Raw genomic sequence first — 15,610 nt, 5'->3', positions numbered from 1 at the left:
TTTTCTTCTTGAAAAGGAAGTTGATAATACCTGCTATACTTTTTTTTTCTTTTTTAAATAAGATGATTATGAATATCCAAAGAGCACATCGTATACATAAAATACAGGTTATTAAGTTAGATAAGTCCACATTATGATGCCATTTTTACATTTCCTCACTTTCATCAATTTTCTTTGCTCCCCATCTCTGTCATTACTAGGACCCTCTTTAAATTCATGAAGAAATTTGAGGCTGTCCTGAGTGAACCCTGCCAATCATCTCTGGTGGAAAGTGACAAGGAGGAGCAGCCTGACTTATTGCTACAGCCAACAGAAGCAGCCGCAAGTGAGGTGTCCCCTATTCAGAGTCTGATTAAGACGCTGAGGGAGACCCTGTTATCCCAGCCAGTGGCTGTACAGGTACTAGTTTGTCGATTAGTGTTTACTTATTCTTGGGCCAGTCAAATGGGACCTATGCTTTCTATGTGAGGAATATTCTTAGAACTAGGCAAGGAAGTGCCTTTGAACTCTTGCTCTTTGGCCATATACAGCATTTTTTTGTCTGCCCGACACTGCTGCCGAATAAGACAAAAAACATGGATCTTGGTGCTGAAAATTTGGTAGCCTATGGGAAATAGGTGTTGTGCTTACCTGTGGACATATCTTTTTACCTATGACAAAAGATTTGAAGCATCAGTGTAAGTATATGCAATTGAAGCTAACTTCGGGTGCTACCATGTGATGAAGCTGCTACAGAAGGAGTGAATGTGTGCAGTGATAAGTTAGTTTGTAGCGGTTGACCATGATGTAAATACCATCATCATGGCCTATTTCAAGCACCAACAGTTAAGAACTGGCTTGCAAAATTCAAGAAAATTTAACAGTCATGGAGACTTTGGGTGAGCAGGGCTGTTACAGGATTAGCATTCCTGCTTTATATCCTTGGGTGTAGGGAGCTCTGGGAGTGGAGGTACACACCTCAAGAGAGTAATCACATTTGCCTTATTGCTGTACTTCCCACCTTTGGTCTCTAGAGTTAGCAGTGGAGTTCCTCTAGCTATATTTAACATTTTAATAGCACAGAAAGTGTAACATAAATTGAGCATATAGCCATGATTTGACTCTACACATAAGATAGCTGCCAAGTTTATTTATTTTTTTGGCTTGTATTTGTCAGCTCACTGTTTCTGTCATGCCGATCAAAAATTTTAACTTGCCATTGATGACGGTAAAGGAATTTCAGGGGAAGAATATGGACAAAACCTTTCCCCTTCATCTAATAGCTGAGATTTTCATATTTGAACAGGAAGCAGAGGGTGGGGAGAGATGGTAGTAGACGTAGGATTTGGTGGATTGGTTTAGCTTTGCTGTGTGTCAGAGAAACAGTGCAGCAGGCACCTCAAAGGTGGCAGTTACATTATTTATTCTGCTACATTCCGGGACTAGAACTGGAGTCTCTTTGTGGATAGCATTGCTGGACGTCAGGTGTGGGTGTCTTACTACTGTGATCTCATATGGAGCAGCAATACAGTTTTCTAAATTTCCACGGTACATGTCTATTTTAATTTTGGTGATGCTACATCTGTTTTTGTGAGACTTCAGAGATGGTGAGAAAAGAATGTACTATTTGATGAACTAGATGTGTGTGGAGGGGTGCAGCATTTAAATCTAGCACCTGTGCAGGCGAGTTTTGTTACTGTTGCTCTTGGCGGGAAGATTGACCTATGCTCTGTCTTGTAGGCCTCAGTTCCGGAGCAGGGTCAGGGTGTTCCTTTCCTCTCCGAGGGGGAGCTTCTGTGTCGCCTGCCAAAACTCCTGAAACGAATGAAGAAGATGTGTCTGACTCTCATGAAGGAAAGCCACCTCCCTCACTTAGTAGAAGGCCTCGATCAATTCACTGGTGGGTGCCAGCATCCAGGGGCAAGGGTGTGGTTTCTCACTCTTTTTCCCCAGTGGCCTGGGAGGGCTGGGTATTTGTCACCTATGTCCTTTTTTGACATCTTGAATAGTGTTGAGCAGTTAATTGAATAAACAAGTGGACTAAAAACCAGTACAGCCCAGACATAGGAGCCAACTGAGAGTATATAACAGAGATAATTTTTATCTCATCTTCCTCTCATGTAGTGCTATGTTATGCCATTTTCTACAACAAATTTTTCTGTATCAGCTCTTACTGGTTAGGATAAACAGTAAAGGAGACTAGAGCTGGATTTCCCAGAGTCCAAGCTGTCCCCACCTTTCAAAATGTTGTCTCTTTGAGTTACAAAAAAAAGAAAAAAAGATTCATCCACAGTCCTCTGGCTTTCTTCATTTCAAAGAGGTGTAGCAGTTTAATCTCCCTAGCCATCCTTGCTCAGCGAGGTGGTGAGCCAAGATTGGCTCTGTAGTATAGCAGCAACAGCTGGGAAGGGAATCCAGAGCTTGATAGTTTGAGCCCTTGGCAGCCTTTCACCATTTCCCCCACCTCTACCTACCCTCCTCCTTACCCCCAGTGTGTGTGGTGTCAGAGTAAAGCTGATCCTTTAATTAGGTTACAGTCTGATCTCAGAAAGTTCTCTATTTTTAAAACTTGTTAGCCTAATAACCATTGCTCAAGATGACCTTTCCGCTTGATCCTGATGATAAGGATGAATGGACTATAGGTCGCATGTGTATCTTCTGGAAAAGGCACCCACTCTTTATGATATAAAGCGTTCTCTCTAATTCCTCTATAGTGTCAGGGTAATGCATGTGGCATACTTGCTGTGATTTTGAAGACAAGACTGCTTGTATTAGTTTGGTAGGGCTTCCTTAACAAAGTATCACATATTGGGTGACTTAAACAACAGAAATTGTCTCGCACTTTTGGAAGCTAAAAGTCCAAGATCAAAGTGTCAGCAAGTTTGGCTTTTTCTAAATCTATCCTTGGCTTATAGATGACTGTCTTCTCTCTGTCTTCACACAGTCTTCCTTCTCTGTGCATCTGTGTACTAATCTCTTCTTTTAAGGACACCAGTCCCATTATAGCTTCATTTAAAGATTGTCACATTCTGAGGTCCTGGGGTTTGACTTCAACATGGATTTTGGGGTACACAGCACATAGCATTGCCTGTGGCAGTCTGGCAGCACCTTTGTGTTATAGATACCTTTGGGCATTCTAGAAGGCAACATGGTGCTAGAGCGAGAACTTGGATTCTGGAGTTGATTAGGCCAGGGTTCAAGTCCTGTCTTTAAGTCTGCTCTTCAGCTGAATGGACTTTAGAAAGTGACAGACCTCTCTGAGCAGCTACAAGTAAGTGCTCTGGCGTTGTGCAGATAGATTGAAAGAATATGTACTAAGGACCAGGTACAGGATAGGAGTTCAATATGTATCATATTTATAGGAAATTTACCTCAGATCATTTAAATTTCTAGTGTAAATCAGTGCATATAGTTGGTGCTCAATAAGTACTTTTCAGCATGATTATAAAACTCCTAAATAAAAAAAGAATAACCACTTTTACTTGTGTTGTTTGTTGTTAAGGAATATGAAATCTCATGTGTTTTTATTTTTTTATTTCCATGCATCTTGATCACTGAAATCAAGAATTTACTCAATGCTAGGGACAATGCTAGTTATTCAGAATATAAAAATGGATGACACCTGGTTCTCGTTTCCCAAAATGGTCTTGTTCTTGGGTAATTTTAACACAATAAACCCTTGGTATTTCTATATCTTCCCCTTGTTTTCCCCTCAGGAGAAGTAATTTCCTCTGTGAGTGAGCTACAGAGCTTAAAGGTGGAGCCTTCTGCAGAGAAAGAGAAGCAGCGGTCAGAAGCCAAGCATATTCTCATGCAGAAACAGCGAGCGTTAGCAGACCTCTTTAAATACCTTGCAAAAACTGGTAAGGTTCTCAGTAGAAACCTGATGAAGTATGATCACCATCTTTTAGGGAGAAAAACAACATGGGTGATTTGGAAGAAATTTCTAGGGACAGTTGAGACAGTGGGAAAAAAGTGTTTTCTTTGTTTTATGCCTGCCTACAGCACCTGGTCTTCCTAGGTGGTCTCCCATCCAAGTACTAATCAGGCCTGACCCTGCTTAGCTTCCAAAATCAGACAGGATTGGGCTTGTTCAGGGTGGCAAGCAAGGTTTTGAAATGCCATTCTGAGAGTTCTAGTCACACAAGCAAAGTCCTATGATGAAGCATTACGATTCCCAGATATTTTCAGTTTTATAGTAAAGTTTCTCAGAAATCATGTTTTTTATTTTTATCACCATATGCTGTACAGCACCTGTCCTTCCAGGATAGCTTAGAATATAGCGCTCCTCAAACTTTGACACATATATGAATCACTTGGAGAATCTTGTTAAAATGCAGAAGTAGATTCTTTTGTGGTGGGTGTGGGGAAGAGCCTAAGCACCTGCTTTCTAACAAGCTCTAGGTGATGCTTTTCCAAGGACTTGGCTTTAAATATCTGTGTTGTAGGGCGGGGTGGCATGGCATATTTGTTCTCCTAAGTTTCTTTACTTATACACATGTTATTTATTTCCTAGGTTTGTCATATCGCAAAGGTCTTGCCTGGGCCCGTTCAAAGAACCCTCAAGAGATGCTTCATCTTCGCCCATTAGATCTCCGGAGCGCATTGTCTATAGTCAGCAGCACTCAGGAGGCTGATTCTAGGTTTGGTTTTTTTAATTATAAATGGAACCAGTCATTTAAACCTCCATGTCCTCATTTGCCAAAATGAGGATAGCAGTACCTCTCCTAGCATTGCTATAAAGATAATATTTAGAAAGTGCCTGCCTCAGCATCTGGCATGTAGTGAGCATTCAATGTTGATTTTCTTTTTTTTTTTCCTTTCTCTTTTTTCCTTGTATTCACCTCTCCCCTTATTTTTTTTGATTCTTTGATTTTCCTGAGGTCTCCTCACTTGTTTTGAATGTGTAAGTGAAAATCTGTGAGAGGAGAGTTACATTTTTAGCTGTTTAACCCTCTTGTAAGTTCTAATCTCGAATTCGAGAGTTCGTAGACTTTAAGACAGCTACCTCTGTGTTAACTACAGCAGAGGCTGTTACAAATGATAATTTGCATGAACAGGGTAAGGCATACATTTGGGTTTTGTTCAACAGCCTTCTCAGTGCTTTATGTTTTGAATTCACAACATTGTAAAAAGTAGAAATTTTACGTAAACATTTGGATTTCTAATTTCTCAGGAAAATTTGGCCAGGTGGGCTTCCTTTCTCATATGGTCAAAAGTTGACTAAAAGTCTCTCCCTTTGACATGCTCTCCGGTTTGCTACAAACCGTAACAATCCCTGTTCTCTGACATTGAGATCATCTATCATTGCCATGTGTGATTTTGTGTTTGGCTTTCCTTAATCATTTATGTTTTCTGCTTGGTCCCTATAGGCATCAAATTTCATGACCCCTAGCTTCTACTGCCTAGGTAGTTATAAAGTTCTCATTAAAGAAACCACCTTGTCATCATGATTTATTTCCCTACTGTACTTCCATTGCTAAGTATATAATACATTCTTTGCATAAAGGACTAATGAGTGCCTGAGTGAATGAGTCCTCACAGAAATAAATCTATTCAGACTCTTAGCTTTTTGGTTGTACCTATTTCTGAGTCTTTAAGATTTGGTATGGGAGATCATGGTTTTAATTAAGTAAATCATATTTGATTTCTTTTTCAGGCTACTTACAGAAATCTCATCTTTATGGGATGGGTGCCAGAAGTATTTTTACCGCTGTCTTGCACGGCATGCCAGACTCAGTGCAGCCCTAGCAGCTCCTGCCAAGGTAGAACGAGAGAACCTCAGAATTACAGGGGTCCAGGGAAAATTCTGGTTCTGTTTATCCCAGGGCAGCATTTTCAGACCCTGCCAAGTAATAACAACCCATTACTGGAAATGACTGAGCTTTTTGTAGAACATTATTAAACCTACAAGACAAATCAATGTCATTTTATGCTTAATCAGAGAGCATCTTATACTAAATCGTTATTCATATTTGCCAGCAGAGCCAAGTACATAAGAAAAATTATGTATTCTCATACTGAGAATACCATCTTCATATCTTTTTCCCCTTGTGATTGAGAAAAACTGCTGATATCCAATTTTGGTGTTAACCCTAGTTCCTATTCATAGACTATCAATGACCTGTGGAAGCATAATTTGAGAAACACTGCTCAAAAAGATCAATGTGGCGCCTCTGGAGTGTAGCACATCTGAATCTTACCTAAGGCAGGGACCCTTCCTGGGAGAGTATTGTATGAAATAGCTTTCTAGTGGCACCTGTGTGGGTGGTGGTATTTGCCAGCAACACCTTCAGCATGCTTTCCTTCTTCCCGCCACCAGGAGATGGGTATGGGCAACATTGAGCGGTGTAAAGGGTTCTCGGCACATTTGATGAAGACACTTATCCGACAGCGGCGCTCCCTGACCACACTGACTGAGCAGTGGATACTTCTCAGGTACCAGCTAACTAGTTAGGTTTGTGGCATGAGTTAGGAAGGATTGTGTGAGTCAGCTCAGAGTTGCTGCATGCGCTACTGTCAATTGTGATATTAAATTTGAGGCCCAAAGAGGCACCTGGGGTTCTCGTTGGCTTTTGGTGATATGTCTTTGCCCTCTGGTTCTGGCAATACCTCTTAGGAGAATGGGGCCTAGGGATGAGTTCAGGGCTGAGTCAGATAGTACATATCGCCATTGTGGAACCATATACCTGGGTCCGGAATGAGAGCATATGTGGTTGTCATTCCATGTGGGCCGACAGGGTTGTGTTCATGGTATTGAGGTGTCCCAGTCTCTGAGCACAGATCAGATTTGAATCTGCTTCAGTTTGTTACATTTTTTGAACCACCAAGTTGTAATTTGCTGAGCCATACATGGACACTCTTCAATGAGAATAGATATTTAAAAGATGAGGGAAGATAGTTAGGAAGCCTATCATCATCTGTTGAGTGTTAAGAGGTAGTATTTCCAGACTAATCATTTAAACTTCAGCTATTTTCTGCTTCATTCATAAAGGTTTATGTAGCAAAGTATACCACATTTACTAGATTTTTAAAAAAGTAATGGTTAAGGTCACTGCACTGGTGTGACTATGTTGGATATGAGACATCTGTAAAGGAAGGGGAGCAGGTGATAAGCAGTGAGTGTTGATACTTCTCCTGAAAGACGGAAGGGTGTATTTAAGTACTTTGGGAGACATTTTGATAAACTTCTTACTTATCTAGGGAATTCTCTTTTCTTGATTATGTGAAAATGCCCATACTTGGTTCAGAATTGAATGAATTTACTATTAAAAACAACATGGTAACACAGTTCAACGTGCCATGTGTTTTTCCCATGGTTATCTACACAGGAACCTGCTCAGCTGTGTGCAGGAGATTCATGGCAGGCTGACAGAGCCACCGCTCTACCCTGTGGCCTTCCCGCCTCAGGATGGTGTGCAGCAGTGGACGGAGAGGCTGCAGCACCTGGCCATGCAGAGCCAGATTGTGCTCGAGCAGCTCTCCTGGCTCCTCCAGTGCTGCCCTAGTGCAGGGTCAGCTCCAGGCGAAAGTGAAGCCCAGGCACAGAGTCAGCCTTCTGTCCCCTACCCAAAAGGACCAGAGCTCACTAAAGGACAGCTTTCCGGAGCAGTGCCAGACCTCATCCCATCAGATCTGAACTACCCATCCCCAGTACCTGGAAATCAGCTGCCTTCTGGTTGCCGGATGCGAAAACAGGATCAGCTTTGGCAACAGTCAACTTCAAGATTAACAGAAATGCTGAAAACCATTAAAACAGTGAAATCTGATGTCGACAGGATTAGGCAGCTGTCTTGTGAGACCCTCTTTCATTCTTGGTGAGTGTGCCTATGCCTTCACTCTTCCTCTGTGTGCTTGAGTACTTGTTCAGAGTTTAACAGCTGGGTAAAATTATGAAAGGGCTTATGCTTCAGTCCTCTCTTTTTATTTTCCAGTGGACCTGCATAGTGCTTTGTGGCATTTATCTAGCTATAAATCTTCAAATATAGCGAGTTTCACCCTCTCTATATTTTAGTGGTTGGAGGGAGCTGTGTGTGTGTGTGTGTGTGAGTGAGAGAGAGAGAGAAAGCTCCTTTCTTTCAACATTGTGGCATTTCTGTTGTTGCAGGAAAGATTTTGAAGTTTGCTCTTCTGGGCTGAGCTGCCTGTCCCAGGTGTCAGCTCATTTGCAAGGCCTAGAGTCCTTGTTCATTCTTCCAGGGATGGAGGTAGAGCAAACAGACCGACAAATGGCATTAGTTGAGAGCCTGGAATATGTCAGAGGAGAAATCAATAAAGCCGCAGATGACTTTACTACCTGGAAGACACATCTACTCACTTTAGACAGACAAGGAGGTAAGAACTCATGCTCAACTCATGCTCATTAAGGGAGTACAAGCCCACCATAGGACTGATGACTTATAGTTGAAGTCTAGATTATCCTAGACACATCATGTTTTGTTCTAGATGTACCTGTCCAGGGTTCTAAGACAGGAACCCACAGCTGTTAACTTTTTTGCCTCATTTATTTGAGTCCCTCGCCTTTAGATTGTCATCATGGCACTTTCTTTGTATAATCTGTGTGGGGAAACACCACAGGTTCCTGTGGCTGTTCTAGACAGTTCCTCCTTAGACTGGAAAGCTGAGGGCAATATCTGAACTAAGATGGTATATATACACAACATCTTAACCCACTCCCATTTGCTGAGAATACTCACTAGCGGCGCTTGCGGCCATAGCATTTGCCCTGAGATAACCCATAGATTACAGTCCTAACCTTACCCCAAAGTTTGCCATGAATTGCCTTGCTTTTATTATTATTTTCTCATTGCTCTAGTATATCAATAGCCTTTGGAAACAAACGATATTCTATTTATAGCATTCTGTTTTTAGTAGTGGTATTTCCATTTAAAAAATAGAGTAATTCTCCATCATTGCATATGTCAAATTCTAGAAAATGTAGTGTTCTTAACGCATGATGTTATCATTCTTGAATAGTTTGTTAGCTGAACATTCATATGATGACTTCTATTTAGAAATAACTCCAAGAACAATTTTTATGTTTTACTTTCACATTGAAAACTGGTTAGATTTGCTTCAGCCTCAAAGAGCGTGTTTATGAAAAATTAAATTAACACTGGCAGCGAGTTTTACTTTTTTTCTAAACAGGAAATGGGTTAACTATTATTTTCATATTTTTGGTATTCTTATAGCAAAATTGTTTCAATACAAGATGATAAACTTGTAGATTTAGCTAAGCAAGAACTGTGTCTCATTCATCTTTGTATCCAGCACATTTTGGCACATGGCTCACCCACAGTAGATGTGGTGCCTACAGGTGACCATTTGTTAAAATAACAAATGCAGGTTGCAAATGATTTCCAGAGGCACTGAAGCAAGTGGTGGGTGTGTTTATTTGTTTTTTTGTACCATGTTACTTACTAGGAAACCAAATATTGGATGAAGGATTTGGGGAAGATTTTGCCGAGCAAATGGAAACTGCCATCCGGGCCATCCTTTATGCCATTCAGAACTTAGCAGAAAGAAACAATAAAAAGACAGAGGAGAACAATAAACAGACAAGCCCACAAGAAGAGGATGGTATGTCTGAAACCAGGCAAAAATTAGTTAAATACTTGATTTAATTTTTTTATTGATGATTTATTTTTGTGACTAAATATTTAAGGACAGATGTTAGAAATAATAACTGGATGAATAGAGATGAAAAGAGTTTATTTTCTGTTATTTATCATTTTCTTTTTGTGAATATAAGAGGCAGCAGGCCTTGAGAGACTGCAATCAGGACATCTAACAAAACTCTTAGAGGAAGACTTCTGGGCCGATGTGAGCACTTTGCATGTGCAAAAAATAATTTCTGCTGTCTCAGAGCTATTGGAGAGGCTGAAATCGTATGGTGAGGATGGCACAGCTGCAAAGCACACGGTAACCAGTAATTCTTACAAGCTTCTTGCCACTGAGGTTGATGGGCTGAACAAAGGCAGAGTGGGTTGCACCTCGCTCCATGTGGGTGGTCCCAAAACAGGGCTGTATAGCAAAATAACTTAAGAATTTGATCTCTTTATACATGTACATGTCATTGACAAATTTTGAAAAGTTTAGGGCTTGCTAGCTAAGGACTACAATTGTAAGATGCATAGGTGCAAAAATGCTAGTGATCCAGAAAATCCATTATTTTGAGATTGTTTCATATCCTAACCACATACTCCTGGGTATTTAATGTCAATAGGAATGTTGCTGCCATTAACTAAGGCTTAATGGTCATACTCTGCAAACACCATTCCTTTCACACAGCCAGCATAGGAAGAAGTTGTGTCTATAATAAGTCCTGAGAAGCAACTTATTTTGTAGGGCATTGTATGTTATTCTGTAGCATTGCCTCCAGTGCCAACTTTGACTCCCCAAAGAATTTGTTTATAAACATTTTATTTAAAACAAACAAAAAAGACAACCTTGTTATCTAAATAAGACTTAAATTACTGAGAATTTAAAGTTATTTTTTGAGGATTTATGTGAATAAGAAAGAAATAGAGAGAGAATGTGTGTGTGTGTGTGTGTGTGTGTGTGTGTGTGTGTGTGTGTTAAAATGTACATAAAACTTACCAGTAGTTTTTAGTGACATTTAGTACATTCACAGTATTGTACAACCATCGTTGCTATCTAGTTCCAGAACATTTTCATCACCATTTTTATCACCCCAGAGAAAACCTGGTACCCATTAAGCAGTGTGAACAGGCCTTCTGATCTGCTTTGCCCCCAGCTCTTCAGTCAGTCCTGCTGTTTGTTGGTGCGCCTGGTGCCCATGCTGTCCAGGTACTCGGACCTCGTCCTCTTCTTCCTGACCATGTCTTTGGCAACTCACCGTTGCACTGCGAAGCTGCTCTCTGTGCTTACCCAGGTCTTCACAGAGATTGCCCAGAAGGTAAGGACTGTTCACATGGAGTACCATGGATACGTTCTATACTCATTAGTATTTGGTTTGACAGGCTTTTATTTTGGACCTTCACAAATAGCAGGAGGTGATTTGCTTTCCCTGTTGATTTTTTAGGGTTTGGTCTGTCATCTTTTTATGAAGCTCGTTTCCACTAAAGTCTTAGAACCTGCAGGTATCCAACTGATGAGCTCTCTAGACCCCAGAGGCTGTCCAAAGGCTGCTGCTTGCTTTTCACACCCTTCTCTCCCTGTCCCCAATTTGAAATCATTTTGAATAACTCTGACTTATACTTCAAAAATAGATGAATCTTTAAGGAAATTAAGTTTTCTTTAAATCATTTATATATAATTATGATGAAATGGTAATAAGGCTCTTAGTGGTAGGCGGAGCATTTTTCTTTAATAGTGAAGTTATTCATTCATTCAGCCCATGTACCTAGTACTGTGCAAAGCACTGAAGTTATAGAGATTGTAGACCCTACCCTTGAAACTCAGGAATAGTTGACAGTCAAATCTGACAAACCCAGCATGGGGGTATATAGTTCTTGGACTCTCGAGTTAGTCATACAACCTCTCCAAGCCTCAATTTCCTCATTTCTAAAAGGAGATCTGTCTACATGCAGCGGGAACATCCTTCAAATGAATCGGGTTTTTTTTGTAGTGTTTCCTTAGCGTTCCAAAATTTTCTTCAAATCTAAGTACAATACAGATGAGATTCATTTGAGGAAGATAGGAATTTGCAAACTGAAGATGAGGTCTAGGCTTCTTATGAACAGTCAAGAGTTCATAGTTCTGAGTATCTGGAATACTGGGAAGAGTTTAAAAGTGGGAGGCAAGTCCATGCCTTGTATCTAGAGGATAAATGTGTATATTTGTTGAATAATAAATAAATGAGTGCATCTCAGATTTGCTTCCTCTACCTCATGGGCACTGAGCCAGTCTTCATCCCATCGCTTCTTGGTGGAAACACTATTTGCAAAAGACAGTTGGCAGGTAGTGTACCGTAAAATGTCCTGAGATTTGAGTCGGCTATTTTTGTCCACTTGCACTATTGCTGTGGTCTGACAGGTTCTAGAATAATTTTTGCCTATCTGACTTGTGTGTGTTTTTGGATGAAGTGTGGGGTCGAAAGTGGTTCTGATGTAAACAAAGTGTTGAGAGCAGAGTGGCTGCCCAGCCGCAGCTACTGTAGTGATGTGCTCTGTAGGACACTTGATCTTTCTATGTGGTGCTATTCTGCCTACATCTAAACATTTTTTTAAAAACAATGTAGCTCTGTGGTCCAGTTAGATAAATTAACCAAAATATATTTTTCAATCAACTTCCTAAGACTGTATGTTCTGAAAATGAGTTTGCATTTACTTTAAGTGTCTAAGTTGTAGTCATATCCTTTCTGAATAGAGTTGAGGGAAGTTGAAAGTAGGTTAGACGTAGTGTTAAGATAATAGATCTAGGTTGTAATTACAGCACTTAACCCACAGAAAGCTATTTCTTTATAAATAAGTCACTCTCAGTGTTTGCTGGTTTTGGATCTTAATTCCTTGTTAGCTTATTTTTAACTTATTTTTAGCATATTTTCATCCTCAGATTTACAGATATCTTGATAGCTTATATTGTCTCCAATAAATTAAAATTTATAATTGAGAGCTATCGTTTTCTTCTGCTTTTTAAATTCATTTTTTTTTCTACACACTAGTAGTTGATATTGCCTTTCAGCTATTTTCCAATATAAAATACAGTTTCGTTACCACTTATTGAACATTAGTGTGTCTGACCTTGTTGTCCACTCCATATCCCATGCCATGCTAGGTGCCAGGGTTCCAGGTGTCTTGGCAGCAAACAGCTGAGGTCAAGATGTAGCATATTACCCAAGAGTGACAGGTTTACTTCAAGAATTGTGGAGAAGGCATATTTTTTTTATACATATTGAAATTAACATTTTATTTCAAGAGCATCACACAAAATTTTCTTCAATTTTTAGAGTAAAAATGATTCTCCCACTTGTAGTATCTGCTTCAAGTTGCTATATTGCCAGGGTTACATGTCTTTTCTCTCTCCTCTCTCTCTCCTTTCAGGCTTACTAGTTTGAGAAGTAAATAAGAAATAAAAAAATGACAAAACCCCTTTGGGATTTAGATACTGAGAAGTTCTACTCCCTTAAATGACTTGTTCCTAAATACTATCCCTAGTATACTTCACTCAAATTTTTATCTTGGCAGAATGACAAATTACCACACACTAGAGGCCTCTACAAAGTCAAAAATATGTTAAATCTGATGCCAAGCTTTGGAACTGCATAATAACTATTATTACTAAGTAAAAAAAGAATGTCAGAGGTCTGCTATACTTCCATCAGATTTAAAGTACTAAGCTAGGAAAAGAATTAAGCATTCGTTTAATTTTTTTTTTTTTCTGTAGCAGAACTGGAAATCCCCCTTTTTTTTGCTTTTGTGCCTGACTCTTCACTCATTTATTTTCAAGGGATTTTGTCTGCCCAAAGAATTTATGGAAGATTCAGCAGAAGAGGGAGCAACTGAGTTCCATGACTATGAGGGAGGTGGGATTGGAGAAGGCGAGGGCATGAAGGATGTGAGCGACCAGATAGAAAACGAAGAACAGGTACGTTTTCACATGCCTGAAATATGCATACAGTTCACCTCCCTTTTCCCTTTCTATTTAGGATTTAAATTAAATGTCAATGATTTTCAAACTGCGATCTGTGAAGCCCTAAGAATACTGGAGCTTGGGAGTTGTATGCAATAAAAAGTTTAAAGACCCCTGAAAGGAACTTTGCAACTCAGTCATTGGTTATGACTATAATTTGAGCGGGAATTGACTTTAAAAGTTTTCATTTTGAATGGGGAAATTTTTGCTGATAATTTTCTAGAGTATATTTTTGGTAGTGATTGATTTAAGGATAAAAGTTTGACTGATTTCAGTGGTAATTACATTAAATAATAATGCCACTGTTTGTTATTAATAGGTTTTATTGTGTGTCTTTAAGACATGTTGAAAATTTTAATTTATATTTTTTTAATTTTATTAGTTTCAATATACAGTACATTGGTTAGACATTTATATAGCTTATAAAGCAATCCCCCTAATTGCTTTCTCTCCTCTGGCTCTCCACCTAACCATTACATTAATGCTATCTGCATTCCCTATGCCATACTCTCCATCCCTGTGACTATCAACTACTAATTTGTACTTATTTATATATTCTTTTTAAATTAAATTTAATTAATTAGTTTTTAGGCGAGGCAACTCTTGGTTGACCTCACAGATTGCAAGGACCTTGTCACCTTACAATCCCTTATTTTTTTTATTTTTTACACCTACAGCACCTGGTCTTCCTAGGTGGTTTCCCATCCAAGTACTAACCCTGCTTAGCTTCCGAGATCAGAGAGGTTCGGGCTTGTTCATGGGTGGCATGGCTATAGACTATATATTCTTTTTCGATTAGAGTCAAGAATGCCTTTGAAATATTCAGATGCTTTTGGTCTAAGATTGTTGTGTTGTTTTTTAAAACAGCAGTCCCCAACCTTTTTGGCACCAGGGACTAGTACTCCTATGAGAATCTAATGCCTGATAATCTGAGGTGCTGGTGAGGTGGCGATGCCAGCACTGGGGAGCAGCTGCAAATCAGATGAAGCTTTGCTCATTCACCCACTTGCCCTCTGCTCACCTCCTGCTGTGTGGCCCGGTTCCTAACAGGCCATGGACCAGTACCAATCCATTGCCTGGGGACTCCTGTTTTAAAATACCTATCATTTTGGAGTGATTTTTTTTTTGTATACATACTACTGTTAGTCATTTATATTAATCCCCTGTGACTTGAGAAATAAAAGGTTATATAATTTCTTTATATTATTGGTTTAAAGCAGACCATAAATTTCTATATAAGTATGTTATAGCTATTAAAAATAAAGGAGCAAACTAAACCTCCTTTCTCTCTGAAGGGAAAACTGGAAAAAAATAAAAAACCAAAAAGTAATGCTAGTGTTTATGTGGTGGGGCTCTGTCTTGGAGAGAGAGATATATATATATATATATATATGTTATTTTGGCTTTTCCGTAGTTCTCAAATTTACCTTAGCACACAGTACTTCTCTAATGGAAAGAAAAAGTTAAAAGGTGAATTGAATAGAAAAAGTACAACCCAATGCAAAAACATTAAGAGGGATAAAAAGCTATCAGAATGATTTGGAAGTATTAAATTATGTATATTTATAGAAATGCTAATGAGTCAGATATGCAGAGCAATACTATAAATAAACAGAATGAGATAGTTTTATATGTATCAACATGGAAATATATCCAAGAGACATTTTTTTTAAGTTAAAGAAAAACAAATTGCAAAACAGTATAGTATGTAAACCATGTTTCTGTTTTTGTTTAAAATGATATTGGGAGGCAGGTATTTATATACCACTTATATCACTTTTCATGGTATATTCATGGATAAAAATGCACCAGAATGGTAGTAATTTCTTTGGGAATTTTGTAAGATGGCGGTGCCATGGGAAACTTACTCTTTCTGTTGAGCGTAGAATTCTGTTAATAGCATTTTATCATTTTATGTATTTTAAAAAAGGACTTAAAATTTAGCCATAATGAAAGATAATAATCATGCATCTTTTGCCCCAAATATCACATAGAGTATGCAAAAATATATAGTTTAAGGAAAAGGGAACAAAATTAC

At 39.1% G+C, this 15,610-nt stretch overlaps 1 protein-coding gene across 3 annotated transcripts in view; it reads left to right on the top strand.

Annotated features, from left to right (window-relative positions):
* Window positions 1-15,610, top strand: part of MDN1 (midasin AAA ATPase 1) — a 139,326-nt gene that overhangs the window by 104,095 nt on the left and 19,621 nt on the right. For all 3 annotated transcript variants that reach the window (XM_036220108.1, XM_036220107.1, XM_016140603.2), the window contains exons 73-84: window positions 201-399; window positions 1,720-1,879; window positions 3,696-3,842; window positions 4,496-4,622; window positions 5,639-5,744; window positions 6,302-6,417; window positions 7,311-7,796; window positions 8,087-8,313; window positions 9,403-9,558; window positions 9,731-9,900; window positions 10,736-10,897; window positions 13,390-13,527. In XM_036220108.1, the coding sequence (XP_036076001.1) occupies window positions 201-399; window positions 1,720-1,879; window positions 3,696-3,842; window positions 4,496-4,622; window positions 5,639-5,744; window positions 6,302-6,417; window positions 7,311-7,796; window positions 8,087-8,313; window positions 9,403-9,558; window positions 9,731-9,900; window positions 10,736-10,897; window positions 13,390-13,527 (2,194 nt within the window). The remainder of the gene's footprint in view (window positions 1-200; window positions 400-1,719; window positions 1,880-3,695; window positions 3,843-4,495; window positions 4,623-5,638; window positions 5,745-6,301; window positions 6,418-7,310; window positions 7,797-8,086; window positions 8,314-9,402; window positions 9,559-9,730; window positions 9,901-10,735; window positions 10,898-13,389; window positions 13,528-15,610) is intronic.

Source organism: Rousettus aegyptiacus, unplaced genomic scaffold (genome assembly GCF_014176215.1).
Source record: "Rousettus aegyptiacus isolate mRouAeg1 unplaced genomic scaffold, mRouAeg1.p scaffold_m13_p_1, whole genome shotgun sequence".
Lineage (NCBI taxonomy): Eukaryota > Metazoa > Chordata > Mammalia > Chiroptera > Pteropodidae > Rousettus > Rousettus aegyptiacus.
Note: the sequence above shows the minus strand (reverse complement) of the source record. Positions and strands in the feature narration are given on the sequence as shown.